This window comes from Clinocottus analis, unplaced genomic scaffold, assembly GCF_023055335.1.
Source record: "Clinocottus analis isolate CAN_PGR_092001 unplaced genomic scaffold, fCliAna1.0.p SCAF_25, whole genome shotgun sequence".
Lineage (NCBI taxonomy): Eukaryota > Metazoa > Chordata > Actinopteri > Perciformes > Cottidae > Clinocottus > Clinocottus analis.
The window spans coordinates 3,773,164-3,795,109 of NW_027175987.1; the positions used below are offsets into that span (position 1 = coordinate 3,773,164).

At 41.3% G+C, this 21,946-nt stretch overlaps 2 protein-coding genes across 6 annotated transcripts in view; one reads left to right on the top strand and one right to left on the bottom strand.

Annotated features, from left to right (window-relative positions):
* agbl4 (AGBL carboxypeptidase 4) overlaps nt 1-16,504 on the bottom strand; it is a 242,737-nt gene extending 226,233 nt beyond the window's left edge. Inside the window, exons 1-2 of the mRNA XM_068591298.1 lie at nt 16,396-16,504; nt 14,826-14,948 (exon numbers count right to left, since the gene is read on the bottom strand). Coding sequence (XP_068447399.1) covers nt 14,826-14,948; nt 16,396-16,468 — 196 coding nt within the window. The 5' untranslated portion in view covers nt 16,469-16,504. The remainder of the gene's footprint in view (nt 1-14,825; nt 14,949-16,395) is intronic.
* elavl4 (ELAV like neuron-specific RNA binding protein 4) overlaps nt 16,424-21,946 on the top strand; it is a 78,923-nt gene continuing 73,400 nt past the window's right edge. For all 5 annotated transcript variants that reach the window (XM_068591289.1, XM_068591292.1, XM_068591288.1 and 2 more), the window contains exons 1-3: nt 16,424-16,561; nt 19,118-19,278; nt 19,959-21,340. In XM_068591289.1, coding sequence (XP_068447390.1) covers nt 21,293-21,340 — 48 coding nt within the window. In that variant the 5' untranslated portion in view covers nt 16,424-16,561; nt 19,118-19,278; nt 19,959-21,292. The remainder of the gene's footprint in view (nt 16,562-19,117; nt 19,279-19,958; nt 21,341-21,946) is intronic.

Below are 21,946 nucleotides of genomic sequence, written 5' to 3' on the forward strand. Positions count from 1 at the left end.
AAACAAAAACTGTGATGGTAATTTACTTCGTTTTCAATGCGTTTTCACAAATCAGGGGTTTCGCTACCATTACTGATGAAGACGGAAAGATTTTACAAAACATGACGGTAATTACAAAAGGAAAGCAGAAAGAATGCGCTGCAAGCTGGGTGCAAGGTACAATCAAGTTGTATTCACACAATTAAGAATGATTTGGGTGGAAATAGGGCCAATACACTGTGTTCGTCTCTGTCACCTCGCAGGAATTCATCCACAACAGAACTCTTTGAGGCAAGTGTGACAAAAGACTTCTAGACGATCCTTGTGACGCCCTCGGGCTGCCTGCGGTAGCACTCACTGAATCCTGAAATCCTGAATACTGATGTGCACAACAACCTGCAAACACTGTGAATGTGTGCGTGTGTGCGCGTGTGTGCGCGTGTGTGCGCGTGCGTATGCGTGTGTGTGTGTGTGCATGTGCTAGGCAAAACTATATATTTCAATTCCCAAAAACCCGAAAACTGAGAGGGGGGGGGGCGGGGGGAGGGAAGAAATCAGAGCAGCTGCATGGAGAATCTGTAGGCAGGTTAGCAAAACTTATCAAAAACCTTCTCATACTACAAGAACTCCGAATGCCTAAACAACAAGCTATGAGTCTCTATGAAAACCCTGGTTCCACAGTTACTGGCCGTGTTTCTGCAGGAGAGCTAAACGATAGAGACCAAACTCAGTATCTGTGCGCTTGTGAATACTGTAGCACGGGTAGCAATAGACAGCAGCCATGGTCGGCTGGGTTATTGAGCCTGATGCTGGAAGGCCTGACGTGAGAGATGGCTGCGGCTTCAACGCTAGAATTACATGTTCAGCCCGCGGAGCAGCAGGGATATGACACGCCATTGATCCTCGTTTTAATTTTATGGTGGCTACCTCCAGATTCAAACGCTTTGGTGGGCTGGAAGTCTGACCCTTTTAATCAATCCCACATAATTTAGTATTTAACTAGCGTAAACGGCCAACTGATTTTTGTGAAATGCCCTCTGAACTAGATAAAGCAAAGATAAGTTATGTTCAGTCTGTCTGATGTTGAGAAGCGATGCACAGTACACCAGATTTGTCAAGAATTATTTTGGGTTCTTTATGGAACAGACAGACTGTATTAGTGTAAGTGAAACTAATGGACTACAGTCTACGAGAAGATATGAAAGAGGGAGGGGAAAAAAAATACCATTTCTAGTCCTTGAGATCTCTTGCATAATTCCTCTTGAGTATCATCACTCTCCATATTCTTCTTCAGTGGTGTCTTGGCAGGTTATGTTGAATATCAATCTTTGTCCTTGAGGGAAAACTAGTGCAGCAGTTAGACATTAACAAATTGGTTTTCAACGAACAGCTTAGCCCTGCTGGTGGAGCCCAACAAAACACAATTGCTGGTTCTGAACAAGATTTTACACATGACAGCCTCTCCTGGAGGAAAACCCTGAACAAAACCCTCCGTCTCTCTCTATCTTAGTCGGTCTTTCTCCAATCCCTCCACTCCCACTGTCTCCCTTTCTCTCTCTCTCACACACACACACACACACACACACACACACACGAAAACAAATTAAGTAAAAATGGCAAATTTCAGAGGTTTTGGGGGTTTTTTTCAAGAAAAGTGGAAATCACGTAACACGATATGTTAGTGCTGAAAACAAACGTGTTTGTAGAACGGGTATGAAACCTGCATTATTACACAGGGCCATAGGCAAGTAAACAGGGTGCAAACACGAGGTGGCCAAGTGGACAGTCAGTCATTCACACATGGGCTCACTGCCTCAGTGTGTGTGCGTGTGTGCGTGTGTGTGTGTGTGTGTGTGTGTGTGTGTGTGTGTGTGTGTGTGTGTGTGTGTGTGTGTGTGTGAGAGAGAGAGAGAGAGCTGGAGAGGGAGCAGAAGAACCTGGCTAATGTAATCCCATTATGGAGGTACAAGAGGGAGCAGTCACAGTGCTCAGCCCACACAATGGGCCGGCCTTCAGCCTGTAGCTATACACTGGATGGATGGTTTCTGCCATGCAGATGGATCATCGTACAGCAGCAGCAGGCCCGCCTGCCTCAGGCCTGAGGTGGAACTCACTCACACAACCAGCCATTAGAATGGTAATAGGGAGTTGTTTCAAAACGAAATAGACTCTGTGGTTACAGTGCTTCCTACTTAGTAGACGTGTCGGCTGCCGTGTGCTAAATCTTACATATTACACAGGTTTTCACAAATATGTAAGAAAAAAGTACATGATTTATGATTTTTACAGCAATTAGTTTTGCTTTACCAAAATTAACAACACATCCTGCTGACAAGCTACACATTCAATTTCTTTTAACGGACATAGGCATAGCCACAACTTTGTTTAAACACCAGACAAGAGATTAAACGAGTGCTGTACCGCTGAGGGAGACCAGCCAGCCACCTTTTTAAAACGTATTTTTTGCTGTGTTCCATTTCATTATTGGAAAACACATCAGTTTTCCCCCCGGCTGGTCTGCGGTCTGAGGAGGATTCCTGGACACAGAAGAGGGGGACTGATAAAGATAGAATTGATTCCAGCCAGCAGCAGCGGCAGCCATAGTGAAGGGGTCTCGGTTTAGACCTGCAGCTAAACGTCTGGTTTTTCTCCCTCTCTCTCTCCCTCTCCCTCTCTCTCTCCCCCCGTCTCTCTCTCTCCCCTCGTCTAAAGGCAAGTTGTCACAGAGGCAACATCAATCTCCTGCCTCATGACTTCTTAAAGCCTGCCTTCTCCCCTGATGCCTTATCACTTCATCTGGAGGCAAGATTAAAGAGGTCACCTCCAAGTTTCCACAATCTAACTACCTAACAGGTATACTAAACTGCAGTCTATGTTTTAAAACTGTTTTAAAGGCCGGGATTGGATTTTTGTTTTTCAAGTCAACCTTAAAGGAATAGTTCAACCTTCTGAAAAATGTGCTCATTACAGAGAATTAGATGAGAAGACGTATCCCACTCGAATGTCTGTACACTACACAGCAAGCAGCCTGTTAGCTTTTTGCAAAGCATCAAGATTGGAAGTGGAAACAGCTCGCCGGACTAAATCCACTTAGTGATTAACAAAATAACATCTCATTTGTTTTAAGTGTAAAAGCAACAAGTCGTGGCTTCATGGGGATTTATGTGCCAGGTTATTTCCTGGCAGTCACTTTTTGGAGTCTCTGCTGGTTGCTTGGCAAAGTCATGGTGATGATAAGACACCTTAACAACAATATTCACATGCCATGTGTAATTTCAAAAAGTGATGGCCCCTGTTAATCATTTCGCCTGTCCAATAAAAGAAACCTTTGTACTGTAGTCCAATCACATTATGAGGCTTCATCAGTGTTGAGTAGGTCGAATGTCTGGGATGTGGAGATACTTTGGCACAGTTGCAAGGCCATGCAACAGTATCATTCCCTTCATGGCTTAATGGCCATGAAGGGAATGATACTGTCCCAAACGGAGCTAAGCTCACGTTAATCTAAGTTCAACATGAAACAGATCGTTGATGTCTACAGTTAAATAACCGGTTTGATGATCAATGCCTTCAAAGACAAGAGATTATTACCCAAACCATGACCATTTAATTAAGCATGCCATGGTGCCATAATTATACTCCCACCAGCAATTAGAGACATTCTCTCAACAAACTATAACATTACTAATTTACAAACCTCTGACTACTTTAAATATCTTTCAATATCGCCATTGCACTTTAACGAGAACATGATCTGTTAATAAACCATGGCCTTGATTGTAAATTCACGATATTGTCTTTAAGTAAAGACACAATTTCATCTTGTCTGAGGTGTTATATAGCCACGCGCGCGCGCGCACGCACATACACACACACACACACACACACACACACACACAATAAGTGATTGTGCATTTGTAAACATAATGCTGAAAATTGTGAAAATAATCTTAATATACAACAAAACCAGGATAAGAGCAAACAATAAGAGGGGACAATATGAGAGGGAAAAAAATCATATTGTTACGAGTCCGACTATGCTCCAGTGAGCTCCTCGTTTCAATATGAAGAAAACTGGGCCCGGGGACAGTAGTGAGATATGCAGGCAGCCCACACATATCTGATGATGTACAGGCCTGCCTGCACATTCTAAAGAGAACACATTTTCTAGCTGGCCTTTTATAATTGTATTTTTTTTTCCCCCCGTCCAAAAGGCCCTAGAGCTAGACTGGTATGCTCCATCTGAAGCGGTTGGTGTAGTAATGGGTCATAGTGATGCATTCATACTCGGACAGGCTTAATTGTATTATCAATCTCATCCAGACAGTACTTTAGCCCCACAGCGCTGGACATGCTACTGTCAGACACTCGGCATTAGTATTGGGGAGTGAACCATGAGCAATTGCGATCTTTACTTTCATCTGTTTCTCAAGCCTATACCGGTGTGTTAGCAGGTTGGATGACATTTTCATGAGAACTCGGACACGGCCATGTTTTTCATCCTCTCTCTGTCTACTCATCTTCCCGTCCCTCTCCCACTCTCTGTATTTCTCTCTTAATCTTTTGCTTTCGGTGTGTCCTGTGTGTTGGTGGCCACAGGTCTGTTCCAATGCCATGCTATCTTTTAACAAGTTAATTATATTGAGCCTGACAAAGACTGGGGCTGGACAGAGGAGGTGGCAGTGGGACAACTGCCCAGGTCGACTCTTTGTTGTTCCATCTTGTTTTGTTTCTTCCCCTCCCTCATCGCTTTTCTCTCCTCTCCTCTGTATTCTCTTGATGTAACAACCCCCCCCCTCCCTCCCTCCATCCCTTTTCTCTCTTCCTCAGTAGTAATCTTTCCAGCGGCTCCAGTGGTGGAGGAGAGTTAGGAGATAAAAGCGTGGGGAGCTGAGGAGTCCTTGGCAAGCCTAAGGCAAGGAGAAGGTCAACAGGCCTGCTAAGAAGGGCTGTTATCATCTTGGTAACATGTTATCGGAGAGCCTGCAGTAGTGTTTATTTACAGTTATTGCTCCCTCTGGGTGCACACTTCGACGCCTGGGGCTGATTGCCTCTGTAATGAGTTCAAGAACACAGCGAGCCAATGCAAGAAAAGAAGAGAAACAAGGGAGGCAAGAAATCACTGGCCAATAACCAATAGGTCAGCAAGGAAGGAAAGAAGAACTGAAAAACGCCAGTCATTGAAAATGTAGGCGAGTCGGACAAAAAGCAACTGTTTTTCTTTCCACTGTCTATACGTCCTGCAGTTCAATTGCAAACAAATCACCCCAAAGTAGACTACAGTTTCTCCGCCCAGTTAATCCAGTCCAGCCATAAACTCGGCCGTATTTGTTCTCAGGTTTTAAGTACAGGCAGTACTACTGCCTGTACTTAAAACACGTGATCTCCATTTCTAATGTCGAGAATCCCTCTTGAAATCTACTTAACCACTGGTGCTTTTTCTGTATTTATTTGATTGACCAGTCCAGTATTGTGTGTGCTAATCAGATTGGTCCATATTTAACAGGCTCAAAGGTGAAGTGGCAAGATTGAATCCAGGAGTTCAGTAAATCAGGAGAGAGGATGTCTTTAAACCCAAGGGTGGGTTTTTCAACAGTTAAGAGCAACGCAGAGGAAATCTCTCATTGTGGAGCAGCTTTTCAATCTAGGGAATTACATTAAGTGCTGCTACTGTCAATGCAATGCCAGCTTTTCAGAAAGGGGGGAAAAAAAGGAAATGCAGGAAAAGGCATTACTGAATGCCATTCAGAAGCCTTGGCAGACGATCAAGGAGTCTTTCAGCAAGCATTTTTCCAGGCACAGCAACCAAACCATCGCGCAATTAAGAGACATTAAGATACAGAGAGAAATATATATTAAAAAAAGTCGCAAGGTACAAATGTATTTTTTTTTCTTTTTTTTTTTAAAGAATATAACATAAAAGTAATCCATCCTATGACAGCCTAATCCATTTTCATACAATCGGATATGGGAGATTAAGAGACATCATTTAGTAAATCAATTTCGACATAATTTATCATTGATGAAGAGCGCAGGGTGCTTTTTGGGATGAAGTTTTATCATCTCAGCGGGAGGCTCCTGATGCCCAATGCATGATGCAGAGATGATAACTGGGATGACTTAATTAAGAAAGAAAGGACTCCAAACAGCTCTGTATCTTGACATCTCTGCATTGTGTTGTGGTTTAAATCATAATGGAGTAGGATGGATGTACCCTCAAGAACTGAAGCACTGGGAGACAATCTCAGTAAGTAGAGTGAAATTAATTAAACACAGTTTTTGTATTGTTCCAAGAAGAAAAGCATGCACAGGAGTGTCTAAAATACATGTTTGAGGGTGTGTTGACTGTAACAATATGATGTCCTGATTTGTGTCCCAGTGCTACTTACTTACATTAGGTCCTTCCCTGATAACGCTCACTGGCAACGTTGCAACGCCACATGAATTGCTACGACATCATCTTCAATGTGATACATGACAAGTCCAAATTATTTCATAACCAAACACTTCTGCAATTCGCTAGTTGATGTGAACCGGGTCGCTCACAGAAACACACAGAGTTATCAGTGGACTCATCTCGAATATTTAAGCATCTCGCAGATTATTGTTTTTGTTTTTCTGGGGTGCAGTGCTACTTTAACATTTTGATTCACTCCAACAGCTCTCTTCGGCATCGTCTTCGGACAAGGGCAGCTTTTTTTAGCGTAAGAGTAAGTCGATAATGATTGGAGTTCGGACCAAACCACAGCTACAAGAGAGCATATTGGACTTAGTTTCATCCGGTGACCCGAGCCACAGGTTCAGCTCAAGTTGCCTGGATGTGTAAATAACACATTTACATTCACCATAGCTACTTTAAAGAGTGATAATCTTTCAATATTGGGGTTTAATAGCTGAGTGCATCGCCCCTAAGTGGCCAAAAATATCCAAGAGTGCTGTTTTATGAATCTTTATAAATGCAGTTTCCTTAAATTGTTATTGTTGCACTCTTTATATTTTAACTTCTCCCACTTTGTATATATCGCAACTGCTGCATCAAGATAAATAAAGTTATATCTTATCTCATCTTAACATAATTCTCTGTGGAAAGTGTAGTTGTAGTTTTTCAAAATGTTTTTCTTTATCTACTAGAGCTTTTATCTTTTGAAAAAATGTTCATGTCATTTGTAATAGTTGTACTAAAGATTTAAGTAGAAACGATTTCCTTTACATTGGAGGTTTCACTGTAAACACTGTAAATACAGTAAACAGTATATTTAAAATCAAAATAAGGCCAAACATCTAAGAAACTTCAAACAAATACATACTGCAAAAACTAGAGCACATTCCAACAAGTTCACTATTAAGAACTGTTTGAAATGTCCACAGGAAAGGAATCCTGATAACAGCATTTGCCCCTGAGGAGTGAATTTCAATGCTGTTTACTTTGAGCAGCAGACCTACAAGATTGCTGCCTGGATTCAGACCAAAATGTATTCTATCAAAATTCTGCTCCTATCAGTATTTCACCCTTCACTGTATAAGCATATTCTGTACATGAATTTGTGTTATCAAACAAACCCTGGCACACCAATGAAGCTCATCTCACTGAGAGGTTTTCTAAATAAATCAGCAGAATAAACACAGGCATCTTGAAAAACATGAACTGGTAAAGCATCACAAATCCTCGCCATTTTTCTAAACCGTGGAGTCTTGACTGGGATGAAAAATGAGACGTCTGCTCTGAAACTCTGTTTATGGTGTCAGGAATTGCTTCGAAATGAATTACCGGATGAATCACTGGAGCCTTGCGCGCGAGCGCTAGTTGTGCAATGCCAAAACCTGGTTGCAGTAATTTTCACTTACGGCACACTTGTATCAAGATGCTGGAGGCGGGCCCCGAGCCAATGAGTAGTGATTCTCCAAAGTACATTTAGAACACAAAATCGCCTCAAGCTGGAATTTAAAAACAACAACAAAGCTAAACCTGTTTGTGTCAAACCACATCCTGAAAGACGGATGAAGTAACAAAAATGCCAAGTTGTAGGTTACAAAAAGGCCATTTTCTTATAAACCCCAGTGTCTGAATAAGCCTCCGCTCAACCTTTCCAAATCTCACAGCCACACTGTGTGTACAGTTTATAATCAAATCCTTTCATTATTTAAAAAGTGCCAAACATGCTTGCTGCTGCTGCTGCTGCTAGCATTTGGTGGCATTTTGAGAAGGTGAGGTGCTGTCTGGGTCTCCTACGTAAAGCTCATATCAGAATCATCAACAATTAACTTCCAAAACGCTGAGGTTGTTTGTGCTACTTCCTGGCAGTGGAGGCATCTCCGACCACCGCAACTGAGCCAATGTGTTCACTCAGTGATTGGACGGGACCATATGCAACAGGATTATCGCTCTGTTTCACTCGCTCTGCATTCTGTGCAACCCTACTGATATCACTGCTCACCTCCCATGGCAGAGCACTCGGTCAAGCCCCCTTGAAGCCATGTGATAAAGGAAGAAGGTTGTTGTGTGTAGTTATTGTGATTCGGAGATCGACCACCTTTGGAGTGTTTGTTCTGCTCAGACAATCAAGTAAAGATAACAAAGGTAAGCTGTAAGCAGCAGAAATGAGCAGAAGTACCACCCTAAAATGACCTTTAAAGTTAAAATGACAAACTTGTGAGCCACTAAGTTGCCATTAAACTTGCGACAGGGCACTAATATTAGCGGTATTTAATTATGAAGAGCTTTAGAATTCTACATCACAACCTTTATTTTTTATATCGTGAACCCCAAACGCGACAAAAAGTTTTATCGCCGGGTTGCACACGCAGGCCCGCTCCACAGGCGCTGCAGGTTGTTTTGTCCGACACGTTTTTGTCAAGGTGTTTTTGAAGCAGCTGCGCTTTTAAAAGTCACGTCTGGTGTGATCGGCCCCTTCCTTTGTGTATGTATACTTGTACCATGTAAATGTATAGACAATATAATCAAAAGGCATTGCGAAGGGAATTTGTAGGTGTTGGAAAGTTTGTTTGCAAACACAGTAATGATGTCAACAAATAAATCAAACAATTAATGGACAACCCCGCAGTTGTGGTTTTGTCAAACTCCTGTGTCCGAGAATGAGAACTTCAAAAAGTGGGCTTAAGACGGGTCAAAAAAATATATACGGCCACTTTATCGACACTGCATGCAAGTTTTAGTGCTTAGCAATGCCCCTGTTGGGAAGCTTCCCTCAGGGTCAAACCAATATAACACATTCCAATTCACATGGCATGATATGGCACAAGGAAGGACATAAAACCGACAAAATATGCCCGAAGAAAGCCAGATATAGGACATGGCGATAATAAAAAACACAATAATAATAAAGAGTAATCTCTTATGGATACAAATGGCCAATAAATAGCATAAATCAAAAGCAACGGTCTTGCCAACAGTCCCTGGACAACTCAAATTTATCTCCATACTCTACTCTTAAAAGAAAGAGAGGAGAGAAAACTGCTAAAAGGGAAACTGGAGAGGCCATTTAGTGATTTGAGCAGTGAAGCTTCTCCGCTGCCAAGGACATGTAAGAGAGACAGAGAGACTGGGAGTGCCTCTCAATACATCAGATGTCAGGAGTGCTCCCTCCCACTCAGACGAATGGATCTTGTTTTGGAAAGCCCATAAGAGTTAGAGCGATCTAAAGCCGGTGAGTTATACGCAAAAAAAAGACCAAAAAAATGACAAAAAAATACAGATCATGTAGAAAATCGAAAGCCATAGGAGAGCACAATTCACAATACTAAGTAACATCCTCATGTGAAAGGGAGAAATATCCGAATTTTACAGTTTTTTTTCCGACAGTATTCCGCTCTTTCCTTCCTCTCCTTCTGGGTTGCTTCATCATAGAGGGAGGCAAGGCGAGGCACAGAGCTGTATACTGCAGCAAGCTCCGGCCTCTCCAAAGCCACTCATTCTGAGCATTGAGCTTGATTGTAAAAACGTTTCCCTCTTCTTTAATCAATGGAAACTCAACTATCCTGATTCATGGGGCACTGTGGAGTATATAAATATCTTCCGACAAGCTTGACTGCATTCTCTTCCAACCAACCCACCCCCCCCAGTATTCATATTATTCTTTTCTTCTGCACTCCCTTATTTCCGTCTCTCCATCTCTCTCCTTCTCCTTCTCTCTCTCTCTCTCTGCCTCTGTCTTTGCTCTGTAAATGTTGCTTTAGCTACAACTCTAATCAGTCATTCTTTAGAGGGACTGTGCGGCCGCAACATGACCGTTTCTGCTAAAAGATAAGGCCGGACAGATTAAACACACTGTTCATTGTTGGAAGAAAGGAACGAGAAAATTAAAAGGGGGCAAAAAAGTAAAAAGGGAAAAACAAAGAAACTTTCATCATCAGTGAACAGTGGAAATATTATTTCAACATTTATCCTCATTACTTATCTCCTGGCAGCTGTTTTTTTCTCTCTTCTCTCTTTATCTCGACGATAAAGGAACTATTTCTTCATCAATTATCATTACTGAGGGGTGATTTAAAATCTGTAAGTCCATGAAGTGCTTGAGCGATTTTCATAAGGTCATTAATGTCAAAGGTGGAAACCTTCCTTTGGAGAAAGTGTTAAAATAAAGCATAAAAACAGGCATTGACCTACTTTTGACGTTTCTCTGACGATGAGATCAGGCCAGCAGTGAGTGTTCACTCCTCTAGCTTCATAGTTTAGTGTGTCAGATATCCTGTTGCATAATTAGCTCCCTAACCTACCCAAAATAATCTGTAAACATTGTATTTTGAATTATGAAGATGATATTGAGTGAAATGAAAACAGTGAATAGGCAAACCTAAACTCTTTGGATTAGATCTGAAGAAGTGTCCTTCAGCAGCTGTTATGTTGACATGAGTAGGTCTGATAAGACATTCATGAAATGTGAATTCATTAATATTGTCAATCAGATATTTTCATGCTCATTTAATGTCTGATATTTTTGTGAAAAAAATACACAAATCAGGTGAGCAACTCAGAGAAACAGAAATCCATGAGTCTCAAAAGGCCTGGACTATTTGGATCCTCCCTGACAGAAACACCGGTGTGTGCATATCTTTCCTCCAGTCTGCCATATAAGTTGTATTGTATTGAGTGAATTGATTGTGAAGCCAGATGAGTCTATGGGTTGTGCTTATCAATGGACCCCATTAAACACTTTCCCCCCACAGGGAATTTCTTTGACTATGTTAGTCATTGTCAGCAGACAGCAGTCGGACTAATCAATGAGTGCTTAATTACATCTGGTGCAGGGTCCAGAGGTGCAGTAAAACAATATGCCTGCACTGCTAGTGTCATCTTTTGGAGAGACAGATGCCACTTTTAGTCAGCGACATTGTGAGGATCCACCCGCAAAAGAATTTGGGACTTAGCTTAAAATGTCAACAGTTGGGAGAATGTAACGAAACAAATGTGACAAGACAAGATAAGAATGTCATTTGGATTTGACTCTAAAAAACAATTAGGCTGCTCTTATCACTTTCATGAATCTCTGTCACTTGACACAATACATAGCAATGGGCCAAGACTTAATGTTTACAGATTAACAAAGTCGTCAATTCTCTACAATGATTTTTGCATTGTCCTAAGTAGCATAAAAAGATGATCTCAATGAGTAAAGCCACATTTGCATATGTTAACGAGCATTTGCATATTGCGCTTTACACAGTCAACTAAAGCAATAAGTAAGGTTCGCAATGACTTCAGAAAACAGTCATCATCATCATACTGTATGTTATCGTTAAGCAGAAGTTAAAAAAGGCTTTTAGTGGTTCAGAATAACTCTGTGTCAGGAGACCTGTTGGCTGAGACGCCTCCTGTATGGAAATCTGTGGGCCATCACTGACTCTGATCAGCATAAGACTGACAACAAAGTGAATTAAGCCTCATCTAAATGTAAATTAGGTTTTATACCTTTGGCATACAGCTTACATAACCAGTGTCTATTTTAATAAACCAAATATATGTTATACTGTGCTATACTAGCACAACAAAATAAAATATATGCTTTATAAAAAATGTACATGGATGCAGCTAGCTGTCGACCAAAGGAAGAAAAAAAGGGGGGAAGGAAGCGGGGGGCACAAAACCTCACTGAGTTATAGGTCTGCATGAATTTAAAATGAAATAGTCCTCTTGGAATGCGCTATTCAATCTGGTTTGAGAGAGTAAAATAGACATAGACTGTCACGAAAGACCATTTCAATAGCTCTTAGAAATATACATGGCCATCCAACATGCAATACATGAGACAGGAGCTTACGCACTCGTCTCCAATTTCCTTCCTGTCATCGGTATCACAGATGTCAGACTGAATGTATGAACAACAGCGGCTCATTTTATAAGCCTTACTGATACTTCAGGTATGCACAGAATCTTATCAAGTTTGAATATGGGCACTAAAGCCATCCTGGTTGGATGAACCAAGAAATCCTATGTTGTTTAAAAAGTTAAACTGTATAAATAAGTATATCTTTGAATACAAATATTTCCACTGATTAAAACTACATTTATGCTCTCGTTGGACTATTACTGTACATGACATTTAAGTTTAAGCTAATTCAAAATAACAAAAATGCAAGAAAATATTTACTGAACCAATAAAGCGCGAGGGATAAAGTATCGCTTGCTCTTTATAAAGAGTAAGTCTCTTTATAAAGAGCAAGGGATACCTGCGCTTTATTGGGATACGCATTAACGATATCAATCCAAGTCAAGTGTGTTGGAGTTATGCAATATAACTCAGCGGAGGGAAATCAGTAATGAATGAAAACACAGATGCTATTTTTCTGTGCTTGTTCATAATAAGCCGACATTATGAATTCTACTGATACATGTGTGTATTATTTACTCTTTTTTTATCAGTGGCTTCTTAAGAGTCTCATGAATCAAATCAAATTGCAATGCATTTTCTAGAAATGGCTCACTGGCTCACTGTTGGTGACTTTCTTGCCTGATCAGTGACTTTTGGAGCTAGTGCTACTTTGGTTGGAAAAGTGGTAGCAACACTCGGCTGGGTTATAAGGATGGATAACTATTAAATTAGATCTTACTCCTGCTGGTGTCCCTAATGTTACCTAGCTTTAAAGGATAACAATGCCATTCACACTATGGTAAAATTATGACATTGATATAATTAGTAAATGGAGTGATTTCAGTAGCTTGTGCACATTTATTTCTGCCTTTTAACTGCCTAGCAGAAGTTATCCAGGCATAAACAATGTACACTGAAAGAATGGAAGAAGATCAAACTAATATCAAGGCTTACTTTCAAGTAAGGTGGAAAAAATCCGTAATGCTTAACTGAAACGGCAACAGGGCATTAATTTGACATTAGCTGGCAAACATCAATTCATCCCCCATTGTAACTTTAGTAATGCATTTACTGGAAAGAGATTAATATCAATTCCATAAATCATTCAGGAGATACATCCGGAGCCAGAGACACTGGTATGTTAGCTGATCTCAATGTGGAAGCTCAGTGGCCATTAATCAATGTCTGAGCTCCTCTGGCCATGTCATCTGGGGAAAAAAGGCACATTTATAAAACCGGCAATCACCACACTGATATCTCAGCACAATCCTCCTAATGTTACATTTATTTAGATCTTTACGCAGCCATGCTTTATATTCATTCATCTTCATACACCTCTTGTCTACAAAACTGTGGATTAGGTTCCCTGTTTCCTTATTTATCTCTTCATGTTCCCATACAGGAGTGGTTGCTCTCTGAAAAGGTGCATTCGAGACTTTATGATAGTTACAATCGACTTTAGAGAACAATTTTGACAATGACACTAAGGCCAGACATCAGAGAAACAACAAGGTCAGTGTTGCAGTTCAACTCAGTGGGAATAGGAAATCTGTGCACCATCTCAGCCTAATCTCCAAAACAGAGATTCTGTCTAAGAAAGAGAGCAGCTGATTCCTGATTTACTTGGCCTTGAGTGCTTAACTGTGTGCCGGTGTGTGGGTCTAACTAACTGGCCTGGTCAGTGGTTAATAACTTCTTGACTTTCGTTGTTGTGCCATTCAGCTGTCAGAGAAAGTGGCAAACAGAGCCATTAACAAATGGCACTTGAGCACATTAACTTAATCATACTCTATGCCTAGCTCCAACAAAAGAGACACGGTGACATGTCAATCACCCTTTCAAGTATACTAAACATATTTCTCATATCAGCCACACTGGCCCTACAGAAGGGTATCGAAGTAGAAGGTGGCTGCAAGAAAATAGCTCAAACAAGACCTGCGCTTAAGTTCCTGAGCTGATTTCTAGTTGTTCATCATAAAGATTTTAAGAGCTGAGCACTTCTCTATAAATCTTTATATGAAGTCCCTGATTATACTGTTGCCAAGATATGTGTTTGTTGATAGAGCTACACAGACTCACAGTCAGTTATATACAAACTGATCTCAGGCAAGTACATAGGCTTAAGATGCCTTTTGCTTTTGTACCCAATCCCTAGAATAGATTTCTAATTGACTTAAAACTACTTAGAAATTGAACCTGCTCAAACTCTTTCTTTTCATATAAAGCACTTCGATGTTGAATGTATTTTTTTTAAAGTAAAACAGACTGTATATTGATCAATTATTAGTAGCATCGGAGCAGTATTTAGTAGTATAATTTAATGGTAATGGTATTAGCTGGGGCTCATTTTATTACTGAAAAACAGTTCAATGTTATCCAGGAAGTGTTTGCTAGTATTTTCACTATCGAGGTTTTCTTAGGTTTTCAATGTGAAAATAACAATATAAAAACATGTATTGAATTCACACTTTAACTCCTAACTTATTTTACTGCCTTCCCTTTTGCAAGTTCACTACTTACCACTCTCAAAGCAAGCATCAAAAAGCAGATGTCCTTTTCGCGGAGCTCCGGAGTAACCTGGTGGGCTCACCATCAGCTTGTTCACATTTCCCACCAAGGCATCCTCTCCTCCAGTTTCACTACCTGAAAAACAAGTGGAATGTGCAAGATTAGGATGATTAGGATTAGTATCACCTATGGAAAAAGTATAAATTTTACACTTTAAAGCTTTAACTAAACTTAATTTTAAATGAGCTAGAAATAAATGCCATGCAGAATAAAACAGTCCGAGATTGTTGAACTTAAGGTAAAAACATATTGCAATGCAGAACCTTAAGACCAAAATTATAAGTAAAAATAACACGATGATGAAGATACAAAAATGTAAAAGATAAATGTCCACCCATAAAAATAGCTTAGCGATGTACATAATGTATATGTGTCATCTAACTAAGAGTGAGTTTTGTCGACTTTAAACTGCAGAGAAAAGGAGTTGCAAAATGGAGTAACAGAAATAAATTATAATAATAGCATGCAAAGGTTGAAATGAATCTGCATGTTTGTGTTTGCAGCTTTTGTATGATAAAAAGTGAAAGATACTAGTTTCTCTCGAGATTATATATATATATATATATGTGTGTGTGTGTGTGTGTGTGTGTGTGTGTGTGTGTGTGTGTGTGTGTGTACAAAAAACTGTAAAATAAATAAATAAAAAACTAATTCTATATTAATTTGGGGAAATGTCTTCTTTTACCTTGTGATCAGTCTTTTACAACCTACAATCCACACTTAATTCCGTGGTACTGAATGAGAAGCAATATACCATATATTTTAAGAGCAACATTGAAAGCATAACCACTGTTTTAAGTGAGCACTGTGAGGAAAAACGTCATTGGGTTATCCCAAAGCCATCAGCATTAGAAATGTAAAATGTGTTCTCTATTTATAAGCACGGTGAACGACACAGATGCAAAGATATCTGCAGCAGATCACACATTTTGATTTTCTCCAGCTGTAGTAATTTTATTTTAAATATGTAACGTTATCCACAAATTCTGGTTCAACATATGTGTTTTTATCAACACAGTGGTCCATACCAATTTCTTGGCGTTTGTTCACGCTGTATGTCTTTAAGTTAGGAACTAATGGACGAACAGCCAATAAGCCTAACTATAGAAATACTGACAGCTAGCTTATTAGCTCCCAGCAGTTGAATGGAGCACTAAGCTAGCAGCAGATACTCACAGCCACTACACCTGCTACTGCTTTACGTCAAGTCAACAGCATTTTTTGGGAAGTATTTCCGTGAGCTAACGTACATTTCTATCACATATCTTGTCATGTTGTTGGCTCATGTCTAGAACAGCAACGCCAGCTCCTAACAAACTGCTGCCATGCCTCTTGTTTACATCTTTGCCCTCCCCTGCTAGCTTGAGAGCGTTAGCGCGCTTTACGTCAGTGCGTCAATACAAAAACACTCAGCGAGCCCGAAACATGCAGCTGTTATGTGTCGGACAGCTGGGCATCACCCTGCGTGCGCTCGCTCGTAAAGCGACGAAGAAGAAGCCTGATACGGCTCGTGTTTACACACCAGTCTCGACGTCTCTAACAGGGTTTTCCTCCATCTTCCTTTCCGTTCTGTCACTGAGCAGCCGACGCTCCATGTGTGTTGCCACGGCAACGGAGCAGGAGGAAGAGGCAGAGGCGCTGTCATCATCACCCATCACCACGAGAGGTGTCTTGTGCAGGTCATGGAGGTAAGCTGCGCATTATACGTGAATTATATTCAATGGCAACAACAAGCTATGTTGATTTGCTGTGTTTTGCAAATTCACAAACCATTATATTACATTTCATTTAGCGGACGCTTTTATCCAGAGCGACTTACAATACGTGCATTCAACCACGAGAACAAACTCAGAACAACGAGAATCAAGAAGTACAAATTTTTCAAGAAAGTAAAACTAGTAAACAAGCCCTATTTAAGTGCTACTAAAGTGCTACTTTCTTTCGTCAAGGTATAGTCGGAAAACATTAAAATGGACTTAAAGCAAAATACAAACTGTGGCGCTGATTCCAGTTTAAGACAAGTTTATAGACTCCTAACATTTACAAAATGTACAGAATTAAGAGTTTTTCTATTGTGTTCAGGGAATATCTCCATGTATCAGTGAGAAACATTTTGCAAACAACGTTCACATTTTGCAGGCAACACTAAACTAGCAATGACTCTTAATCAGTTTATTGTACACACTTTTATCATACCCATACCTGCATTTTTAATGGTATTAGAAGAAAGCCAATCATGGAAGACAGCAGACAGGGATTCTGAATCATCCTGCCGATTGATTAAACCTGGAGGTTTTCTAGACAATTGGAGCATAGATGTCATCAAGGCCAATCAAGCCTGGCCCTATTTCTTTCCCATTACAAAGGCTGCACCTGATTAAGTACATCAAATGAGCAGTCGCACAGCTCCTGGAGCAAGAGGCTTACAGGCTGCTGCTAATTTTCAGGTTATAAGCTGTGCGTAACAGGACCAAATGAAAAAGACTAGGGAGAGGGCAATGATTTTTCTCTCTGTGTGTGATCTGTGTTTGATGGCAAGCATCAACAGGCCGCTGAGTAGATAGGTCAGACTGATTATTTTTCAGATGACAGGAAGAGAATACAGAGCTGCTGTGTAATATTTTGCTAAAATTGAAAATTGAATAGCTGTCCTCCATGCTATGTCATTCCTTGAACACTATGCCAATTAAAGAGCTCTATGGTGGTACAATCATTCATTTTCAAAATGGGAGATTGAAATTGAATTATGGAGCATGAGAAGAATGAATTAGATACGCTACATGTTTCCCTTGTTTCTCAGCTCTTATCAAATAGAGAGACTGCATATAGTTGAATTTAACACTAGATCCTGGCTCGTTCTGCCAGATCTGATGGCTGAAACTTACATTTAGTTGTTGGCTTGTGAAAAACATCATTTCCATGAGAACATTATTTTCAATATTATCACGTTATAATTGAAAATACATAACATGAAAACAGATCTGTCAGATAAGGCTATTTGTAATGTCTCTTGTTGTTGGCTGTGACATTGTTATTTTCAAGGGGAACTTAAATTAGTAAGGATTATTTAAATCTACTTATTACAAACAATTAGATGTAATAGGATGTAAACGTATGGGAGTTTCTTGCAGAAAATACTTTTTGTTGTGATGGTTTTCCTTTTCTCCATATTCTATATTGGGGTTTCCACCTTTAAGACATATGTTTGAAGAAGGAGAAAAAAATACAACACTTTCAACAATAACCCCTCTACTTTCTGCCCAAGTACCACTCTGCATGCCTACAGTATGTGATTTTTTTTGTCATGATGTCTGCAAAGTGCAGCAATGATTTAATGAACACATCCATCTCTTGAAAACAGGAGAACATGAAAGAGAACTACCGTCCACACCGTGGTCTCTCGAATTTTAATTATCTCTCAGGAGAGTGTATTTTTATATGCTTATCAAAACATTTTTGACCTCTAATGATTTCTGAATATACGAATGTGCGTCGCATGTTGGGCTTCACATGTAGACATTGCTGTCATGATTTAATACTGAACGTAACATTAAGAAACTGGGGCTATTTTGAGCGTGGGTGGCAAGTGACTGGAGGACACATCGCACCATCACAATCCAGTCAGAAAGCCCTCGGGGAAACAGGAGCTTTGGCACTGCAAAGGTATTTTTAAGCCCTGCGTTTCATTCTTTCAGAAAGATACTCTTTCTTCTAAACTGTGAAATGATCAAATAAGTCAGTGCTTGTAGCTCAGTACCACAACTGAAGGAAAGCAAAAAATCTTGTTTATGTTTCCAGCCTGAAGCTCTTTGTGTAAGTGTGTGCGTGTGCGTGTGTGTGTGTGTGTTCTGGGGGACAAATCTATGTTTTTGTATTTGTATTCCAGCAAGTACAGGGAAACCCTTTTACTGTGGCCAGCTAAGGACTTCCACACATATAGTCCATCTTCAATGAGGCAGGAAGTCATGCAAAAATCAAAACATAGGGCACAAGTGGCAGCGAGTTGGAGACTTGTGAGAAGCAGGGTAAAGGGGGGCGGGTTGGGGGGGTGAGGGGGGGTGTTTGGGGGGGTGCAGAGACCAGCCGGCAGTACACAGAGAATCACTATGGTGACAGCAATCAGGGAGCTCAGGGGAGTGAGGCTTGGTCAGAGAGGCAGGCTTGAGAGGCAGCTGACTGAGGAATCAGGACTCACTCTGGATGATTCAACTGACAGTCCCCCCCCCTCCCTATCTTCCCCCCAGGGCTCTGCCGGACCAGCCTTCCCAAGAGGCTGCGGGCTTTACAGAACAGAGATGTGGCTAGCAGCCCTTTTCTGAGGGAAAGGAGCATAAAAACATGGATTTGAAGCCAACACAGCTAAACAGTAGGCGAGGCTTCCGCATATCCTGCTACTGATGAAAATGTAAAAAGAGAAAATGTGCTAATTTAAAACATGTAAACAATATTATATGCCACATCCTCGACAAGTGTGAGTCTCTCTCCATCTTTTTCCATTTCCTGTTTTACGTAAACACCCGTTAAAACCCACAGTTTGCTGACACTTCCTCTGCTTCGTTCTGTACCTTGCCGTTACCCCCTCTCTCATCCATTAATCGTCAGCCTCTCTTCTCTCTTTATCCGTCGCTTCCTCCCTCTCTCCGTCCCTTTCTCCCTCCCTTCCTCTCCGCTATGCTGGACGGTGTCCACCTAAACAGATGGTTCAGTGTCAATAGGCTGCTATTAAATGGCCACTCTCCCCGCTCTGATCCAAGACAGCAAAAAAGCACATTCAAAGCACTAGGAATAAATCCTTTGCCACGCTGAAGGAAGACGCCACTAAGATGAGCATTAGCGACGATGATGGCGGTTTCAATCACCCCGTCAGCATAATTTTCATAAAACATTTAGTCTTGCTTTATTTCCTCATGAGCTTCAATGCCGTCTACATTTCCACCTACATATACACTCTATGCACATATCGTCCACTGTGAGGCATACATCCTCAGGTGTTATCGACTCAAACCGAACAATGTAGTGAATCACATTCTTGGATGAAGTCTCTCTCATCTTTTTTTCTCCCCCCCTTGTTTACTTGTTCCGTAGTTGGGATCTCCTGCCATGCCTGTGACTAGCTGCTTCGTCATCGCTGTGCCACACCCTGCTGAGGAAAAGGACAACCACCTGACCTTGATGCTCGCATCAGCCCAACCCTCACTTTTTTCCTCTGCTGCCCATTACTGAGCGGTACCATTCATTTCCACTCCCTTGAGATCTCTTGATAGTGTGCAGATTTTTATTACATTCCGTTACTTTGCTTGTATCTTTGACTAAAAAACACCTCCTAGGTAGTGCTACGTGATTTCCCTCCGACAAGTCATTGATCGTTCTTTTCCAAACTTGAATCCACAACCTGTTTGCCATAATTAGATAACAGGACCGAACAATATCAGTCCTCGCACACCCTTCACCAAACCGCTTATCCTCGCGGCTGGAAGTTTGATATGACCAGGGAGTAAGAGCAACAATAAGTGCAAATGCTCCGTTGCCTTTAATACCTGTGTTTTAAAGACATACGCGGAAAGGCTAGAAGAGAGGAAAATCTAAAAGATAGGAGTGGCACGCAGAGGAAGAGATGTGGCTGCGATGGTGTCGCTGTTGCTAGAACAGTCTTCCCACCTTGTGGCAGCACAGTGAACTGTAGCTGCATCAGTGCGTGAGCAATAGGAGGAGAGAGAGAAAGAGAGAGAGAGAGAGAGAGAGAGAATCAGAGAGAGATGGAGTAAGAGAGGGAGGGAGAGCAAAGGAGCGAACCAGAGGGAGTGATAGAGAGAGAAAAAGAGAGAGCAAGGGAGAGAGAGAGAGCAAAAGGGAGGGGAGTTTAAACTAAGTGCTATGTTTTGGGACAGGCTAATCTGCTAGCGAGCAGTGTGAGGATCGGAGCGTATTGTGTGAGCCAGTGTGCGGGGGACAGATAAGGGAGCCAGCCAGCCCGCCAACCCGACCCACCGACCGCCTGACTGCCTGTTTTAATGTGCTGACTCTGGGGAGATTTAAAAAAAAAAAAAAAAAAAAAAAGAAGCAGCGTATTGACTCCTCAGACGTGTGTGGAGATCCTGGACACAAGCGCCACCACGACAGCCACAGCCTGCAGAGAGGTGCATCACCAGACAGGGGAGAAAGAAAAAACAGAGCACTGAAAAATCACAACTCCAAAATCAGAAAATTAAAAGAGGATTTTTCTTTTTTTTTTTTTTATCCCCCCCTCTTTTTTTCAATTTATTTCATTTTTTTTTTCTTTCTTTCTTTCTTTTTTTTGTGTTCCCGGGACTGACTCCCAGCCGTAGAGAAGAAAACGGGGAGCAAAGAACTGAAGAGAATCTGAAAATAAACGGACTGAAAGAGAGAAAGAAAAAAAAAAAAAAGCACCAAACCTGAACATGTTCGAAATAAGCCGAACCCTCAACGCCGCTTTGTTGAGCAATGAGGTAAAGACATTTGGATTTGCTTCTTTCTCCACACTTCACCTGTGCGTGTCTGCTGCCAACCATTCCGTCATGTGTTTTATTGTATGTCCGTGCGTGTGCGTGTCTGTGCATTTCTGTATGCTCATGGTCAGGAGACGGAGGGGATGATTGATACCAGCAGCTGTTTATTATATATTTCCCCCTAGCTCGATAGTCGGTACGGTAGAACAAGGGGCTGCTACGCTTCTCACACTCAACCTGGCTTGTAATAATAAGAGTGCTCGTGCCGAGACTTTACATCCCTCTATTGTAACAAAACCAAGGTAGCAATCAAACCCATCCAACATGGGCTTGCTTGTGAGATTGCCCACCTGGGGCTAAAATTGTATGTGTGCCTTCATGTGCGCGTACAGTACGCCTGTAAGTGTGAGTGTGTGTGTGTTTACACATGCATTTGTGCGAGCAAAGTGTTCTGTAATCCCCCTCTACCTCCTCTTTCTTCATGTCCCCCCGCCCCCTCCCTCCCCACTCCCTCTTCTGTCCTTTACCATTCTCACCGTCCTTCCTACCTGCTGTTATCTGCTCTCCTTCCCTTCTCTCACACCCCTTCCCTCTCTCCCTCTCTCT